Consider the following 17,924-nt stretch of genomic DNA (forward strand, 5'->3'; position numbering starts at 1 on the left):
TGGAATTAGCCTGGCCCGAGCTGATTTTATACTTTAAAATTAACTGGCAACATGGAATAACGATCCATAATGCACAATTGTTTTTATGTAAAGCTGATGTTCTAGTGTGATTTTGAAGGACTTTTTAATCTTGGGCCAGACCAAATAAACATGATCTGAAGAGTACTAGTCTTCTACTTTAAGGAAAACCTGGAATTAGCCTGGCCCAAGCTGATTTTATACTTTAAAATGAACTGGCAACATGGTATAATGAGCCATAATGCACAATGTTTTATGTAAAGCTGATGTTCCAGTGTGATTTTGAAGGACTTTTTAATCTTGGGCCAGACCAAATAAACATGATCTGAAGAGTACTAGTCTTCTACTTTAAGGAAAACCTGGAATTAGCCTGGCCCAAGCTGATTTTATACTTTAAAATGAACTGGCAACATGGTATAATGAGCCATAATGCACAATGTTTTATGTAAAGCTGATGTTCCAGTGTGATTTTGAAGGACTTTTTAATCTTGGGCCAGACCAAATAAACATGATCTGAAGAGTACTAGTCTTCTACTTTAAGAAAAACCTGGAATTAGCCTGGCCCGAGCTGATTTTATACTTTAAAATGAACTGGCAACATGGTATAACGAGCCATTTTGCACAAAAAAAGCCACTGTTCCAGTACAATTTTGAAGAATTTTTTAATCTTGGGCCAGAACAAATACACATGATCTGAAGAGAACTAGTCTTCTACTTCAAGGAAAACCTGGAATTAGCCTGGCCCGAGCTGATTTTATACTTTAAAATGAATTGGCAACATGACATGAAAGCCATTTTGCACAGAAATAATGAATATAAAGCATTGATTTTGAGAATACCAGAACACTTCATCTCATGTGTATTTGGTCTGAAAAAAAAGTCCTACTGGAATATCAGCTTTAAATAATATTTTTTTTGTGCTGCCATGTTGCAAATTAATTGTGCAGTCTAAAATCAGCTCGGGCCAGGCTAATTCCAGGTTTTCCTTAAAGTAGAAGACTAGTACTCTTCAGATCATGTGTATTTGTTCTGGCCCAAGATGAAAAAGTCCTTCAAAATCACACTAGAACATCAGCTTTACATAAAAAAATTGTACTTTATGGATCGGTATTCCATGTTGCCAGTTCATTTTAAAGTATAAAATCAGCTCGGGCCAGGCTAATTCCAGGTTTTCCTCTGGCCCAAGATTAAAAAGTCCTTCAAAATCACACTAGAACATCAGCTTAATATTCAATTTTTTTGTGAATTATGGATCGTTATTCCATGTTGCCAGTTCATTTTAAAGTATAAAATCAGCTCCGGCCAGGCTAATTCCAGGTTTTTCTTAAAGTAGCAGACTAGTTCTCTTCAGATCATGTGTATTTGTTCTGGCCCAAGATTAAAAAGTCCTTCAAAATCACACTGGAACATCAGCTTTACATAAAAAAATTGTGCATTATGGATCGATATTCCATGTTGCCAGTTCATTTTAAAGTATAAAATCAGCTCGGGCCAGGCTAACTCCAGGTTTTCCTTAAAGAAGAAGACTAGTACTCTTCAGATCATGTGTATTTGGTCTGGCCCAAGATGAAAAAGTCTTTCAAAATCACACTAGAACATCAGCTTTATATTACATTTTTTTGTGCATTATGGATCGGTACATAGGCGTAGGAACCGGGGGGGATGGGTGGGACATGTCCCACCCAATATTAGAAACAGTTGGATTTGTCCCCCCCAAAAATGACATCAGTTCGCTCAGATCAGCTGTATTATTAATGAGGAGACAGACCGGACCAATCACGGAGCTGGTTCAGGTATTAAGTCCCGCCTCTCAGTAGAAACAGCCAATCAGCTTGCTGGTTTTGCGGCGCGCGGAGCAGAAGCAGTTTGCTGTTGGGGAAGCCCCGCCCCCTCGCTGTGAGATTTAGCAGCGTGATCGGGATGCAGCAGCTTCAGCTGATTTTAAAACAGATATGGATATACGGAGATTTTACTAAAATAAAAAAGGTAACGATAGGCTAACCACGTAAACTGTGATGATATGTTTCTGATAGCTGGTTAAAATACACGTCTCTGAATCAGCACACAGTTTAAACCCACTGGGCCAGTTGTTCAAAAAATGTAATCCGGATCAAAATTATCCAGATTTGGTAATCACATTTTTTGCTATCCAGGATCAGGTGATCTGTCTTACTTTTAAGCCAGTTTTTCAAAGCAATATTGGATTGGATCAACCTGATCCAGAAACACAGTTTTCAGGATTACCTAATCCGGATTACCAGCTATGTAAAAAACAGATAGAAGAACCAACAGGGGTTGATGACTCCTTTTCTTGCAGTAACAAGATACTGCTTATTGCAAAACAATACGAGCAATCGAGTGTTCTGCAGAGACGCTTTGCATGCCTTAACTATTTGCGAGTCGAACCACAGGGAGCATGCAACATAACACTTGCATGTATTGTCCTGCCCAACGTTGCTACCAGACGCAATGTCCCTCTCTGTGATGTTCATGATGCACCTGAGCCTGTTGAAGAACCAGAACAAACTCTGGTGTTCTTTTCAATTGTTCGAAATTATTTTTGACAGCTTCATATCTGATAAATGTTTCTTTGACATTAATATACAGTGATGAATGACAGTGACGTAGATGAAAAAATGAATATATTATTTTTGTTTGTTATTGAAATCTTTTGGGGGGTTTATTTAATGGGGTCAAGATTGTTTTTATTTTTACGTTACTATAGTAAAAGGCTTAATTGGTAGCCAATGTCTACTTTATTACTGTAACGGTTAAACAGGTCAAGTGCAAAATAGAAGTAAATGTATATACACTAAATTGTACAAATGTATTTTTTTTTTACTTTAAAACTTTGATTTTAAAGTTTTACCACATTTACTTCCTGAAATCCCCCTTGAAATCCTACTCCTTGTTGGGATCAGGGTAATCCTGTTTTTTTGGATCAAAGTTATCCAAATCCTACTGAAAAGTTTTGAACAACAGAAACTGAAGGTTTGATCCATTTACAAACTAGGATTGGATTACGTGATCTGATCCGATTTCAGAATGCTTCTTTCCCTTTTGAACAACCCGTTTTCCAGATTTGATCCAATCCGATAACCAAAATCCGATCAGATTACCTTTGAACAACTGGCCCACTGTGATTAATAAACTGCAGCTGTGTAAGTGAGTTAGTTTATCTTTGGAATGAGCTAGATTGGGAGTCAGGCATAAAGAAAAAAATAAACTATATATGTAATGTTTCCCTGTACCTGATCAGCTAATCACTTTCATTTTCAAACTGTTTATTCATTTACGATTACAGGACTTAGCTATAATGAACGAAAATTAATTTAGCTAACTAGTTATCTAGAAGCTGGATGTAGAGGATAGCCAGAACTTAGTACAGTACTTTAAGTTGGTAGTTTAAAGCAGTTACTTAACCCCGATCACTGCCCTAAACTAGTGTTTTCCACCTGATCCAGCTGATCAGCTAATAAACAGTCATTTACTGAGTTTACCTGTTAAAATCCTTTAGCCCCCTATGGAGCCTAAATTAATCATGTATATCCAACAGAGGAAGCTCTAGAATATGCAGAACATTGTTAATATGCAGTAGAATATGTAAGAACTGGGTTGAGAAACACTGCTGTAACGTGACTTCTGTTCATTTGTAGTTCACAGTAAGACCACTTATCCTGACGTTTATAAAAATGTCTATGAAACGTAATTACATTCTTTTACATAAAAGGACACCATCTTAAGAAGAGCTCTCAGTAGAAAAAAAATAAGAGTGCAGGAGAAAATGTAAATATACGACAGAATTGACAATATTATTTTAAATATTAGGTGATAACTGATAATTTTGTCATATGTATATAATTCAGACATTGCATGCATAATTTTTCTAACAACATTAACTGTAATGTGGAGTAACATGTTTAGGTTGTAAAATCACCTTATAATAATAATAATTTACTTTTAATTAAAAGTAATTTCCACAAATGTTGTTCTAGGAAACTATTGGGTGGGCTTGGGTTCATATTGGCAAATGTCCCCCCCAATATCAAGCCCGCTCCTACGCCCTTGGATCGGTAGGCCATGTTGCCAGTTAATTTTAAAGTATAAAATCAGCTCGGGCCAGGCTAATTCCAGGTTTTCCTTAAAGAAGAAGACTAGTACTCTTCAGATCATGTGTATTTGTTGTGGCCCAACATGAAAAAGTTCTTCAAAATCACACTTGAACATCTGCCTCATATTTTTTGAGCGCAATGGCTTTTAAAATATAATTTTATTAAATATATATTTAATTATTTATTGTAATATATAATTATAAATTCAGTAATTAAAATAAATATTTTACAATATACAAAATTACATTTAATACGATATTGTATATTTACATTGTTAATAATCAGATGTACTGCTTTTCTTCATTCTATCTCCTTCAGTGTTGATCTGTGAGGTGTTTAATATAAACAGCGGGTGTTTGTGAAAGCTCCCTTTAGTTCACGGTGGTTCAGTGAAGCGGCAGCTGCGAATATCAAACCAACTTCAGCCGGGGAATACGAGGCTGCGAATATCGAGCCAAACGAATCTGGAGCTGCGAATATCAAACCAACTTCAGCCTCGTGATCTATAGTCAGTGTTCTCAAGTCACACTGACACACGCATTTCAGCGAGTTCACACGCTCTCACCTGCGCGCACCCACCCCTCCGTTAGATACAGATACAAAACCTGCGCGCCCAACCCCCGCCCCCCTCCCCCGTTGGACAGATAAAAAACAGTGATCACACTCCCGCCGACACTCAAAACTTGAGAGCCCTGTCTATATTTCAATAGCTGCGGTCCAATCTGAAGGGAGCTGCCCAACTAGGCAGCATTTTCAGGCAGCATAGGCGCGCTCCCGAGAAAAGGACTGTCCCATTCGGAAGGTGGCATGTGCTGCCTACCTGGGCAGCTGCCTTATTTTACCCCGATTCTGAAGGCAGCGTGAGATGTATCCTTCACGGCGAAGGCAATCCCATGATGCATTTCACCAGCTCAGAGTTCCAGCGCTCAGATTTAAAAACATGGCGGACGGAGCCGGCATTGCGAGGGAGTTTCTGTACGAATGTAAGTAATTCCCTCCTGTATTTCCACTCACCGCTGCGTGGGTTTATCAAACTAGCATATTTTAGACTGTTTTAAGTTGTTTTCGCCTGTACTTCCTTTAATGTAAGACCTGACCGGCGGAAGCTACCGTTAGCTTATCGCGCTAATTTACCGGGTAAGCTAACACGCATCTAGCCGACTTACAGAGTACCAAACGCGGCTGCAGCGCTGAGGAAACCCCCGCTAGGAAACAAAGACACCCTGGCCGTCCAGTGTAAAAAGTTTTAACTGTTTTAAGTCACTGTTACGTATAACTAAGTGATTTACTGTGTAAATAGTGTAACACTGTAGAATAACCTGTAATTCAGTGATTTAATGCGTAAACAGTTTAATTGTTAGAGGGAATAACTAGATTTACCTGTAACTGAGTGATTAATTGTGTAAATAGTGTAATTATGAGCGTGTTCTCCATAAACCGCTGTTACTAATTCAGATTTATTTTTTCCACAGGGATGAACGTGGGCCGGGGAAGGTGAACTCTGGTCAGACCGGCTGGAGGCAGCGTTAGCTCCCTTTATGAATATATATATATATATATATTTTTTCTTTGAATGTAATAAAGTTTTCTCTCTTAACATTATTATTTTTGCTTGCTGTGTGTTTATTGTCACTATGCTTATTGTAGTATCACATCTCAACTAGTGGGTATGGGTAAATAAAAAAAAATAAAGTTTATGAATCATGTGTTTTATGCAACTAAAAGATAAAGATATAATAAAAATTAGTTTACTGTGTATGAATGTACTATTGTGTGAAACGTAGCTTAGTTTGATAATTTAGCTCTGGCTCATACAAAATATTTATTATATTATGGTTTCATTACTCATGCATTTCTACAAAGCTGTCATATGCTGACTCCAGAGCGTGTCCCGAACGCGCTGCCTTATAAGATCCCTTATGGGTGAAAATGCTGCCGAACGAGGGAGCTGCCTTTGAAGGCAATGACTACCTAGGCAGCTCCCTTCAGATTGGACCGCAGCTATTATTCATTTTTCCTGGGTTTCTGCTATCTGAATTGAAAACAAAATATATGTATGTTTATATATATATATATATATATATATATATATATATATATATATATATATATATATATATATATATATATGGAGCTGTGGAGCTGTGTTAATTAGTGCTGACGCTTTTTAAAAATATGGAGAAATTAAAAAATGCTTCTTCTGATTTGTCACTGAAAATGTTTGATAATTTCCTCTCCTCTTTCTAATAAGGTCATAGTGAGTGTGATTGGCCGCTGTGGGGAATCTCTCTCTCTCTCTCTCTCTCTCTCTCTCTCTCTCTCTCTCTCTCTCTTGAGTCTTATCTGGCTGAGTAGAGGTGAAGCTTGTTCTGCTGCTGAGTTGAGCAGTGTGTGTGCAAGAGATGGACATCCCAGTTCTACTCATTTTTCTATTGACCACGGTCACTCTCGTCACATCTGGTAAGTATAATATACTGGTAAAATATATATATCTTTACACTAACTTTGTGGACTGTATGTATACTGGCCTCTTTTTCTGTAAGGGTGTTATTGAAAGGGCAGTGAATGGTATGAATTCCATTATCCTTGAAGAACTTAACTACTTTCTCCACATCGGGCCAGGGATTGTCATGCACCATGGGGAAACCCTTACTGATCCACTACCAAATCAGACATGCTGAATGAGGTTGCATAATGTGGCATTTAATTGAAAACACTATTAACTTCAAACTGAGCAGGTGTCTCTGATAAGTAAATGAACAAGAATTATGTGAGAACTCTTTAAATAAACTATATAGAGTATATATTTACTTTTTCATCTTACATTCATGTGATGTACTTTGCTATCATCCTGTCAGCCCATTTTAGTATTGCTATTAGTAGTACAAATTAGTGAACTGATTTCTTATGATCTCTAAATGGGAGTGTTTGATATCCAGTAATGTGTAATGATTTGGTCTAAACTGTATTTCAGCCTTATTTGAGTATTATTATTTGAGTATAAGTGTAATTATTCTCTGATTATCAGTATGTTTGTTTTTTTCTCCACACAGGCAGTGTGAGGTTGGTGGATGGTGGAAGTCGCTGTGCTGGGAGAGTGGAGGTTCTTCATAGAGGACAGTGGGGAACAGTGTGTGATGATTACTGGGATATGAGAGATGCTGCAGTGGTGTGTAGAGAGCTGGGCTGTGGGGAAGCCATAGATGCACCACGGAGAGCTCGATTTGGATCAGGATCAGGACCGATCTGGGTGGAATATGCTAACTGTGCTGGATCAGAGTCTTCACTGAAGAACTGTAGGTCTTATGATTGGGGTAGACAGAGATGTAATCATGATGAAGACGCTGGTGCTGTTTGTGCAGGTAAGATGCAAAAAAATAAAACACATTACACAGAGATGTAAACAAATGTGATGAGGCCTGTGTTGGAATGTACTGAATGAATTAAACAACTGTTAGTTGTTTTATATACACCCCTGTAAAAAAAACTTCTTTGTAACATGAAAAGTTTAAGCCTGAACCTAAATTCACTTTCATACACTTAATAAATGGATTATTACAGAGGTGGTTTTGAATGCTTTGGTTTAGAATTAGCAACTAAGAAATAATATATATATTTTTTTAACATCCTTGTATTTCAGTTAATGAAAAGTGCAAAATATAAAAATCACTGCCCCATATAAGTTTAATTCCCTCCTATTCAAATTAACCTCCCAATGCTGTGTGTTAATATTAACATACATGTTCTCTTTGCTCTTATAAACACATTGTAGAAGTCAGACTGGTGGGCAGATCTCACTGTTCTGGAAGAGTGGAGGTTCTTCATGGAGAGAGCTGGGTCACAGTGTGTGATGCTGACTTTAACCAGCAGGGTGCAGAGGTTGTGTGTCGAGAGCTGGGCTGTGGTTCTCCTGTGGAGGTTCTGGGAGCAGCTGCTTTTGGTAGAGGGAAGGGTCAGGTGTGGTCAGAGGAGCTTCAGTGTAGAGGAAACGAATCACAGATTCACTTCTGTCCAAAATCATCTTCACTCAAACACAACTGCTCCCATGATAATGATGTGGGACTGGTGTGTGCTGGTAAGAGCTAAATGTTTTTATGTATTTATTTTGATTTAGTCTCATTTTTCAGATTTCTACATCTGTTCCTCTCTCTCTCTGTTGTGCAGACAGTGTGAGGTTGGTGGATGGTGGCCATCGCTGTGCTGGGAGAGTGGAGGTTTTTTATAACAGAACATGGAGATCAGTGTGTGGTAATAACTGGGATATAAGAGATGCTGCAGTGGTGTGTAGAGAGCTGGGCTGTGGGGAGGCTGTATTTAAAAATGTTCAGTTTGGGCCAAGATCAGCCTGGATGGATCATGTGAACTGTAGTGGATCAGAGTCTTCAGTGAAGCACTGTAGATCAGCTGGATGGGTGGAACAAATTTGTAATCGACTTGCTGGAGTCATCTGTTCAGGTGAGCTCTCCTAAATCTTAAAATACTTGTCGTTGGAATGTATATCAGTTGTTCACAATTTATTTATTATAGCATTTCTTCCTAATCTGCCATAATCATGACCTACTTTCACCTATATTAACCCACTTTTATTTGGTTAAGACCACTAGATCAGTCACTGTTTGCTCAATCTCAGACCTGGTTTTGCGTTTAAAAAATAATGTGGCAAATTACTGTATAGAAGAAAACTGTAAGCTGTAATAAACCTAGTTAACACTTATAATACAGCCTGTGTTTTAGAGCTTAAGTTCCCATAACTTACAGTGTGATTTCTCTGTATGAACTAGCACATACAAAATACTTACCGGGTCTTACTAGTACTTAAATGTAGGTAATAACTTGATATACTAAGTCAAATTATTAAAAAAGCAAATTTTTATATGGAGATGAAAAGAGATTTTCACTATAAGACAATACTTAATTATAGAAAGACTATTGCTGTAGGCATGATGGAGAAATACATTTTTGTAATCTTTCCTTTCTGGTAGAAAATAATGGATTTCCATGCAGAAGTCCCATTCACAAAGAAACAGGCGTTAATATTTTTTAGTTAATTACAGTTACACCTTAGTTCAGTGGTACATGGCCAGAGGTTTTATCTTTATATATTTTAAGCAGTTAATTAGTACATTTGTTTGTGTTTAGTGCTTAAACTGTTAATTGACTCCATGTGTAAGCCCACACTGCAGTTTTTCACTGTCATCAGTTCTTCACTAATATCAGTTTCATCGGTCCTACAGTAGAACCCTGTGGAACTTCTTAAGGTTTCCAAGTACTTGATGCTGTGTGTTAATGTTAATGTACATGTTCTCTTTCTCTTATAAACTAATTTAGGGGTCAGATTGGTGGGCAGATCTCGCTGCTCTGGGAGAGTGGAGGTTCTTCATGGAGAGAGCTGGGTCACAGTGTGTGATGCTGACTTTGACCAGCAGGGTGCAGAGGTTGTGTGTCGAGAGCTGGGCTGTGGTTCTCCTGTGGAGGTTCTGGGAGCAGCTGCTTTTGGTAGAGGGGAGGGTCAGGTGTGGTCAGAGGAGCTTCAGTGTAGAGGAAACGAATCTCAGATTCACTTCTGTCCAAAATCATCTTCACTCAAACACAACTGCTCCCATGATAATGATGTGGGACTGGCATGTTCTGGTGAGAGCTACATATTTTATTTATTTTTTCTTTTTAGAGTCTTGATGAAAAGATGTTCTTTTCTTAGTGGTCAGTGTATAATGTACTTCATGAAACACATTCTTCTTAATTCTTTTATTGATATAGTCCATATTTGTGCATGCTAGAATATAGCACATGTGAATAGCATTAAAATTAAGTTTTACCAGATTTTAAAAGATGCAAAATGATGTTTGAGTTGTGCATGCAATCTTTCTCTTTCTGCTCTTTAGAAAGTGTGAGGTTGGTGGATGGTGGGAGTCGCTGTGCTGGGAGAGTGGAGGTTCTTCATAAAGGACAGTGGGGAACAGTGTGTGATGATAACTGGGATATGATAGATGCTGCAGTGGTGTGTAGAGAGCTGGGCTGTGGAGAGGCTGTAGGTGCACTTAGTGGTGCTTATTTTGGATCAGGATCAGGACCAATCTGGATGGATAATGTGGAGTGTAGAGAATCAGAATCCATACTAAAGAACTGTAAATCAGCAGGATGGGGTAAACATAACTGTAATCATCCTAAAGATGCTGGAGTCATCTGTTCAAGTGAGTTACACTAAAAACTTAGTATGAACTTCTGTAATCAAAAAACCTTTTAACCCACTGCATAATGTTTATTATATTTTGATCATACCTAGGAGTCAGGCTGGTTGGAGGTTCTCACTGCTCTGGGAGAGTGGAGGTTCTTCATGGAGAGAGCTGGGTCACAGTGTGTGATGCTGACTTTAACCAGCAGGATGGAGAGGTTGTGTGTCGAGATCTGGGCTGTGGTTCTCTTGTGGAGGTTCTGGGAGCAGCTGCTTTTGGTAGAGGGGAGGGTCAGGTGTGGTCAGAGGAGCTTCAGTGTAGAGGAAACGAATCTCAGATTCACTTCTGTCCAAAATCATCTTCACTCAAACACAACTGCTCCCATGATAATGATGTGGGACTGGCATGTTCTGGTAGGTATTTCACTTCCTTTTGTCAATTTCACACAAAACACTGACAAAAACACACATCCACCAAATTCAGATAACAGACAGGTGAAGGAGACACAAATCCACCAGTTTGATTGATTTCTGTATTGCACAATATTATGAAAAAAGATATTAAGACATTAAAACATTAAGAAACCTTTAATTTGATTTGTCATTTATGTCCTTGAGGGCTAACCAGACTTTTTAAGTTTACAAGGAGTGCTGCAGAGAAGTCAAAAAGCAAAGGTTTTATACATATGAAAAAATGTTTAGACTTTGACTATGTTGAATTGTTTTTGGTGACCATTTTAAAAGAAACTTACAAAGTCTTATTTTTTTATCTAAAACTACAAGTATGTTTTTTTTTTTTTTTTAAATGTCTACCATTGATTTACAGGCAGTGTGAGGAATAATAAATTATTTCATTTAGACTAAGATGAGTAATTTTTAAGGAACTACACATACAGTGTGTAATGCAACATGTCAGATGTGTGGCATTCCTAATGTGCTTTCACTAATGTGATTTTGCGATGTGGTAGAGTGCTGATCGTGGGTCCAACAGTATCCAGCACTTTTTAGTGGATTAGTGGATTTTAGCCATGGCCATGTTTAGCCATGGCATAGCACATCTTTCTTCTGACTAGCCTTGTAATCTGATGCTTTCTTCTGGGTGCAGTGTTTTTTGATGATCAATGTACACAAATACTATACTGTAGGTGACAAGCGAAGACTTGTTGGTGGTCCTCACGCATGCTCTGGGAGAGTAGAGAAGCTTCATCGGAATTCTTGGCTTCCAGTGTGTGATGCTGACTTTAACCAGCAGGATGCAGAGGTTGTGTGCAGCTGGGAGCTGGGCTGTGGTTCTCCTGTGGAGGTTCTGGGAGCAGCTGCTTTTGGTAGAGCAGAGGGTCAGATGTGGTCAGAGGAGCTTCAGTGTAGAGGAAACGAATCTCATATGTACCTCTGCCAGACATCTCCTTCCTTGAAACCCAACTGCTCTCACAACAAGGATGTGGGACTAAGATGCTCTGGTATGATGAAGTATGTTTGTAAAAGATTTAGATTAGTACTAAACTGTGAGCAATTAGTTTGTAATTACTGTATTTTTTTTTTATTATTGTATTGTATTATTGTTGCCTACTATTTTTCCTCTGTAAATTCAGGTCACACTCAGGCTCGGCTGATGAACGGCTCAGATTCCTGTTCTGGTCGAGTGGAGCTCCAGTACCTCAGTGAGTGGGGTACAGTGTGTGATGTAAGCTGGGATATGAGAGCTGCCAGTGTCCTCTGTGCTCAGCTGAAGTGTGGGAGTTCTGTGGCTGTGTTGGGGTCAGACTGGTTTGGGGAGGGGAGTGGCCGGATCTGGGCTGATGTGTTTGATTGTCAGGGAAACGAAACACACCTGTTAAAATGTCCCATTTCATCATGGAGTCGAACTGCATGCTCTCATAAACAGGATGCTGGAGTTATCTGTAGTGGTGAGATCTTACAGTTGCAGTATAATAAATAACTGAAAGTTTATTACTCCCTCATTTTAAGCCAAGTAATATTTTTTTTTTCTCTTCAGGTTCTTCTCTGGCGTCTCATGAGGGAGGAGTGCGGTTGTCTGGAGGGATGGAGTGTGAGGTGGAGGTGTTCTTCAGGCAGGACTGGAGGAGAGTTCTGCTGGACTCCTGGAGTGAGTCTGAGGTCTCTGTGGTCTGCAGACAGCTGGGCTGTGGTTCTGTACTCAACATCTCCAGCTCCTCTTCATCCAGTCCTGAACACAGCTACATGTGTGTTTCGGGTTTCAACTGCTCTGGGAGTGAAGCTCATCTGAGGAACTGCAGCAGCTCACAAGCAGTTAACTGCAGCTCCACAGAACAGATCTACATCACCTGCTCTGGTAAGCATTGCACAGTTAATATATGTATAATTTTATTTGTATGTATGATAACATGCAAAAGTGCCTCTATTATCCATATTTTTGAACATTTGAGAATAATTATTTGGCAAATATGAGTACATATACACAACACATATCATGTGAAAGGAGTTTGAAAACATCTTTTGTATTTGTGTAAATTTTAGGTACATCTAACACAGTCCACAGCTCCATCAGGCTGGTTGGTTCTGGGGGAGACTGTGCAGGAAGGCTGGAGGTTTTCCACAGTGGATCATGGGGGACAGTGAGTGATGAATTGTGGGATATTGAGGATGCGCAGGTGGTCTGCAGGCAGCTGCAGTGTGGAGTGGCCCTCAGTGCTCCAGTACCAGTACCAGCCCGGTTTGGATCTGGAACTGGACCCATTTGGCTGAATGAGGTGGAGTGTGAGGGGAACGAGGCGTCTCTGTGGAACTGCAGATATCAGCTGTGTGGAGAGGATGAATGTGGACACAAGGATGATGTAGGAGTCGTGTGCTCAGGTACTTCGTATCTTGAATTGCTCAGTTTGTAATGATCTTGTAATCAAGTACCAATGCCCTATCTATGTACAACTGGAGGTACATTTTGAATAATTAAAGAAGAAACTTTTGCACGTTTAAATCAATGTGCATAACTAGCTAGCTATCTTTCTCCCGCCAGAGTATAAAGAGATCAGACTGACTGAGGGCTGTGAGGGGAATCTGGAGGTGTTCTATAATGGAACCTGGGGGAATGTGTGTGTAAATGGGATGACTGATGAAACGGCAAAATTGATCTGTCGAGAGCTGAACTGTGGAAGAACTGGCAGTGAGTCTTGGTCTAAAGCAAGAGTGGAATCAGCTCCTAACTGGCTGGATAATGTAAAATGTAGGAAACATGACTCCACTCTGTGGCACTGTCCATCTTCTTCCTGGGGGGAGAACAGGTGTGATAATCGCAATGAGGTTGCTTGCATTACCAGCTCAGGTAGGCAGATATGATGAGGTGTTAAAGACTTGCTAGAACTAATGTAGTTTGTAATTGGAATTTCATAATATTTGATTTTTTGTCCTACCACAGAGAATGGAAATACACTAGATTTGACAAATTGGCTGTGTGATTCATCTCCTCATGAGAGACCGTGCTCAAGTAAGAAAACTTATCATTATCAAAATGATCATGTCTTTGATAAACTACATTTTCTTTCTTTTTGACTGCATGTTCTGCCAGCATGCTTTCACTAATAAACAATTCTTGTCTTTGCTCGCACTGTTTTATTTGTAGTTTGCATATTTTTTTGCACTTTAACATATTTTAGATAACACTTCTACAGTGATATTTTTAACAAAGGTTTAGAGAGGGATTCTGGGTAATGGAGTCCATCAGAGTGTCTATGTAAGTCTGAGGAATTCAGGTGTAGACAGGACAGGTGTGGTGGATGGGGGTGGGTAATATGGCCCTAAAACAATATCACGATATTTCATGGCATTTATCGCGATAACAGTACTCTTGGTGATATGACAAAACACTGAATTAAAGATATTATTTTAAAAATACACTACTGAAACAAAATAAAAATTAAATTCCGTTTTTGCATATGATATGGCACCCCCCCCCAAACTACGATATAAAAAAATACAAGACTTTTTATCAGATGGTAACAGACATCAGTGATCAAGAAAGTCATGATACTATTAATGCACTCTATATAATCGAGGATTAAAGTAAAATGAATAATATTGGACAGATAAAAACAGCAACCCCAGTGGTGCCCTGCAGTGATAATTAGGGGTGGGTGATATGGCACGATATTTCAGGGTATAGTATCGTTTTTTGCGTTTGATACGATATGGCACATCCCTAGTGGTGGAAATAACAGGTGTAACAGACAGCTTGCTGAAGACAGACAAACTACACTCTATTAGAAGCAATATCTTATTTAAAAAAATATTAGTTTAAAAAAATCAACTGTTTCAACTAAAACGGTAAAACAAGGTAAGTGCTTTTTTTACTATGGCTACTTCTGTTTTTTTTTTTCTCCTGCTCTCTTCTGCTTGTATATATTTTTCATCTTACAATGCTTTTTTGTGGTTCACCACATCTCTATAAGAACATATTTCATCATACAGTATATACGACTGTTGTAAATGTTTGTAAGACTTTGATGGATAATCATTTTTTTCCCTCTGTGGTGTGTTTGTAGAGCACATTCCTCTGAGGCTGAGGGGAGGAGTAGGAAGCTGTTCTGGATGGCTGCAGGTGTATCATAATAAAACATGGTGGTCTGTATGTGGTGATCTCTGGGACATCAGGGATGCTCAGGTGATCTGCAGGCAGCTGGGTTGTGGGCCGGCGCTGAGTGCTAATAGAAGAGCTGCTGATGGTTCTGGTGGAGGAACTATCTGGATGAACAGAGTGAAGTGTAGAGGGAATGAGATTCACCTGTGGGACTGTCCTCATTCCCTGAAGAACCACACTGACTGCTCCCACAGTGCTGGAGTCACTTGTGGAGGTCAGAGGAACAGACACAACTGAATATATTTGCCTCCTAACTGTTACAGAAACTTTACACATGCTTGAGAAAAATACTTACATCACATTGTTATTTTATGCTCACTCACTAGGCTTCCTGTATCATACTTTCCCTTTAAATAATAAAAGAGGACAGATGGGACATTTTGTCTTGCAAGGTCAGGGACCACTTTTCTCCATTGTAAACAGGCTTGATAGCAACTTCGGAAACTATTGTTGATCATAATGTTGGTCACACACATTTGGTTTCCATCATTTAATAATTGTAATGTTTTTGGGAAGGATAGAAAGTAACAATAGTGAGTCTGTATGTGCTTTGCACCAGTCTGTCTAGATCATTCTGTGTTTATAGACATTTCATATGTCATCTTCCATAATATTCATCACAAAATTATTCACATCCAATAAAATGACTGTGTTCATGTATAAATTGTCTATACATTTTGTATATTTGTTTTTTAGATTCTCAACCACAGACAATAAGAATCATAAACTCCTCCACCAGCTGTTCCCTCCATCTATCCAGTGTCTCTCCTGGTTCTGGGATCTGTGCTCTTCCTGGCCTTAGTGCTTAGTGCTGTTTTATCAGAACAGAGTGCTCAGGAGAGGTAGGGGGATTCAGAGATCATCTACAATCCACTTTCTGTACTTTCTCTAATCATCATTAGTACTTCAATCTGTCATCAGTCTTCTCTTCTACTGAACTGACTCCATGTTTCTCTCTGTCTCTCTCACAGTGATCTCTAAGAGGAGGAAGACTTCAGCTGAGCCTGTCTATGAGGAGATTGACACCAGGCTCATCCCTAAAAGAATTACTGTCTCAACTGAAAGTAAGAGTAAAATGTTTTTTTTTTTCTCTCAAAGCAGAAATGTCTGGTCTTTACAGAAATAATGTAGCAGTTAATCAAATACTTGTCAGATAACTCTCTTTTCATATTGTTATATTTTAGTAGTGTTTTTTTGTAGATTTTCTTCCTTTGTTAATAAATTACACCAATTTATCTATCTTTTCTTCCCACTGAATAATGTTACACACTTACACATGTGAAGATAAAATTATGTTTTTAGGAATAAAATATATGTAAATGAAATAAAAAGCCAACTGAAAATACATATTAGTAATATCAGTTTATTCTAATATGTTTTAGGTAAAGCAGATAATGAGGAAATGCAGTTAAGTTATGATGTCATTTTTGCTGGACAAACACCTGACAGTGCAGCAGGTGTGCTTCTGTTTTTTTATCTGTCCTTATCACTAATGCCTATTTGCATCTCTGCAGAAAAAAAAAATATATATATTTCTTCAACTTTCCCATGTATAAAGCTAGCAATTTAAAAGAGAAAGATATCAGATGAAATGACCAATATCAGTCATTAAGAATTTTGTTTCTTTTTTTTTTGCAGAGGAAGAACCAGATAATTACGATGATGTTATTGTGGAACAAAACTCAAACATTGTGATGGGTCTGTAGAGTTATGTATGAGTGAGCAAATTCTAATCTTAACAACTAAAACATCCCTAATAAAAGTCATGTTCACTTTATTTTTGTTAGGAAACATGCTGGAGCACTGTGAAGTTTTAAATTAAGGGAAGAAATTAGTCCCCCTGTGTTAAAAAAAAAGCTTCTTTTACCCGGTGAAAATAGTCACACTTCCGTTACATTATGCTAACATTACTTTGTTTTAAAGCAACTGACCTATAAAGATAGTGAGCCAAATTTAGGTCGAGCCAAGTTTATGAAACTACACACTTTTACTGCAGTACAGATTTACACTCTCTACTAAATAATCCATCTCAAAAGCAGAAAAAAAACGTACTTTATACTGGGAGGCTAGATCGTTAAATATAGGGAGTATAGGGAATGTTTTCTTCTGATTTTGAGCTGGACTTTTTAGCAGGGTCAACATTACTGGCTTTCAGGAGCCTAATCTTTAAATTCTTAACAATTAGCTATATTGTAGCGAAGCTGCTTTTATATTCTGTTCACTGTGAATTCACTGTTCTGTTCTGTGCTGGGCTTGTGATTGGGGTAGGGGGAGGGGCAGAGCAGGAAAGTGTGTGTGTGTGTGTGTGTGTGTGTGTGTGTGTGTGTGTGTGTGAAGGGAGAGAGAGAGAGAGAAGAGCTGCCCGTGAGTGTGTGCTGAGAGTGAGAGCTAGAGTTAACCAGTTAGCACTAGCCTTTTGTTATTTTTCGTAGTGATGGGCATAACAGCTCTTTTAGATGAACTGAACCATTAGAATAAGTTCTCTAAAAAGATGGGAGACGGAAAGGTCTCCCGTTTTTTTTACAAGTGTTGTAAAAATATATATAAATAACAAATATTGAAATATGTAACTAAATGTTGGGTTTATTATACAATATCGTATAATAAACCCAACATTTAGTTACATATTTCAATATTTGTTATTTATATATATTTTTACAACACTTGTAAAAAAAACGGGAGACTTTTCTTATTATGTTATTTGTAATGTGATTTTATATATATAAATCACATTACAAATAACATAATACGAAAAATAAGTATGAACTTCTGCAACATAGATATTACATTAAGAGCAAAATTAACATAAAAAAATTTACATTCAGAAGAAAGTATCAACTTCAATGTGCAATCAAATTGAAAATAAATAGCGTAACTGTAGTGCAAAACAAAAGGTCAAGAAACTAAAATAAATACATATAAATAAAACAAAGACACATCCATACGCTCACTGTTGTGGGTGCAGAACAAATTAAATCCAAACAGGATCATCATGATAAAGGTGGCCTTA

General features: G+C 38.2%; 1 protein-coding gene across 29 annotated transcripts in view; it reads left to right on the top strand.

Moving 5' to 3' along the window:
* LOC125801692 (deleted in malignant brain tumors 1 protein-like) overlaps positions 1–17,924 on the top strand; it is a 44,297-nt gene that overhangs the window by 17,620 nt on the left and 8,753 nt on the right. For 11 of the 29 annotated variants that reach the window (XM_049478540.1, XM_049478542.1, XM_049478543.1 and 8 more), the window contains exons 1-19: positions 6,270–6,590; positions 7,184–7,492; positions 7,903–8,205; positions 8,295–8,585; positions 9,459–9,761; positions 10,013–10,321; positions 10,414–10,716; positions 11,448–11,762; positions 11,895–12,209; positions 12,299–12,616; positions 12,802–13,137; positions 13,298–13,603; positions 13,697–13,765; positions 14,820–15,128; positions 15,241–15,306; positions 15,611–15,756; positions 15,886–15,978; positions 16,297–16,371; positions 16,553–16,632. In XM_049478540.1, coding sequence (XP_049334497.1) covers positions 6,533–6,590; positions 7,184–7,492; positions 7,903–8,205; positions 8,295–8,585; positions 9,459–9,761; positions 10,013–10,321; positions 10,414–10,716; positions 11,448–11,762; positions 11,895–12,209; positions 12,299–12,616; positions 12,802–13,137; positions 13,298–13,603; positions 13,697–13,765; positions 14,820–15,128; positions 15,241–15,306; positions 15,611–15,723 — 4,023 coding nt within the window. In that variant the 5' untranslated portion in view covers positions 6,270–6,532 and the 3' untranslated portion in view covers positions 15,724–15,756; positions 15,886–15,978; positions 16,297–16,371; positions 16,553–16,632. Of the gene's footprint in view, positions 1–6,266; positions 6,591–7,183; positions 7,493–7,902; positions 8,206–8,294; positions 8,586–9,458; positions 9,762–10,012; positions 10,322–10,413; positions 10,717–11,447; positions 11,763–11,894; positions 12,210–12,298; positions 12,617–12,801; positions 13,138–13,297; positions 13,604–13,696; positions 13,766–14,819; positions 15,129–15,240; positions 15,307–15,610; positions 15,757–15,885; positions 15,979–16,296; positions 16,372–16,552; positions 16,633–17,924 lie in introns of those variants that run through there. The other 18 variants (XM_049478541.1, XM_049478556.1, XM_049478555.1 and 15 more) reach the window with 18 other exon arrangements.

This window comes from Astyanax mexicanus, chromosome 4, assembly GCF_023375975.1.
Source record: "Astyanax mexicanus isolate ESR-SI-001 chromosome 4, AstMex3_surface, whole genome shotgun sequence".
NCBI classification, from domain to species: Eukaryota; Metazoa; Chordata; class Actinopteri; order Characiformes; family Acestrorhamphidae; genus Astyanax; species Astyanax mexicanus.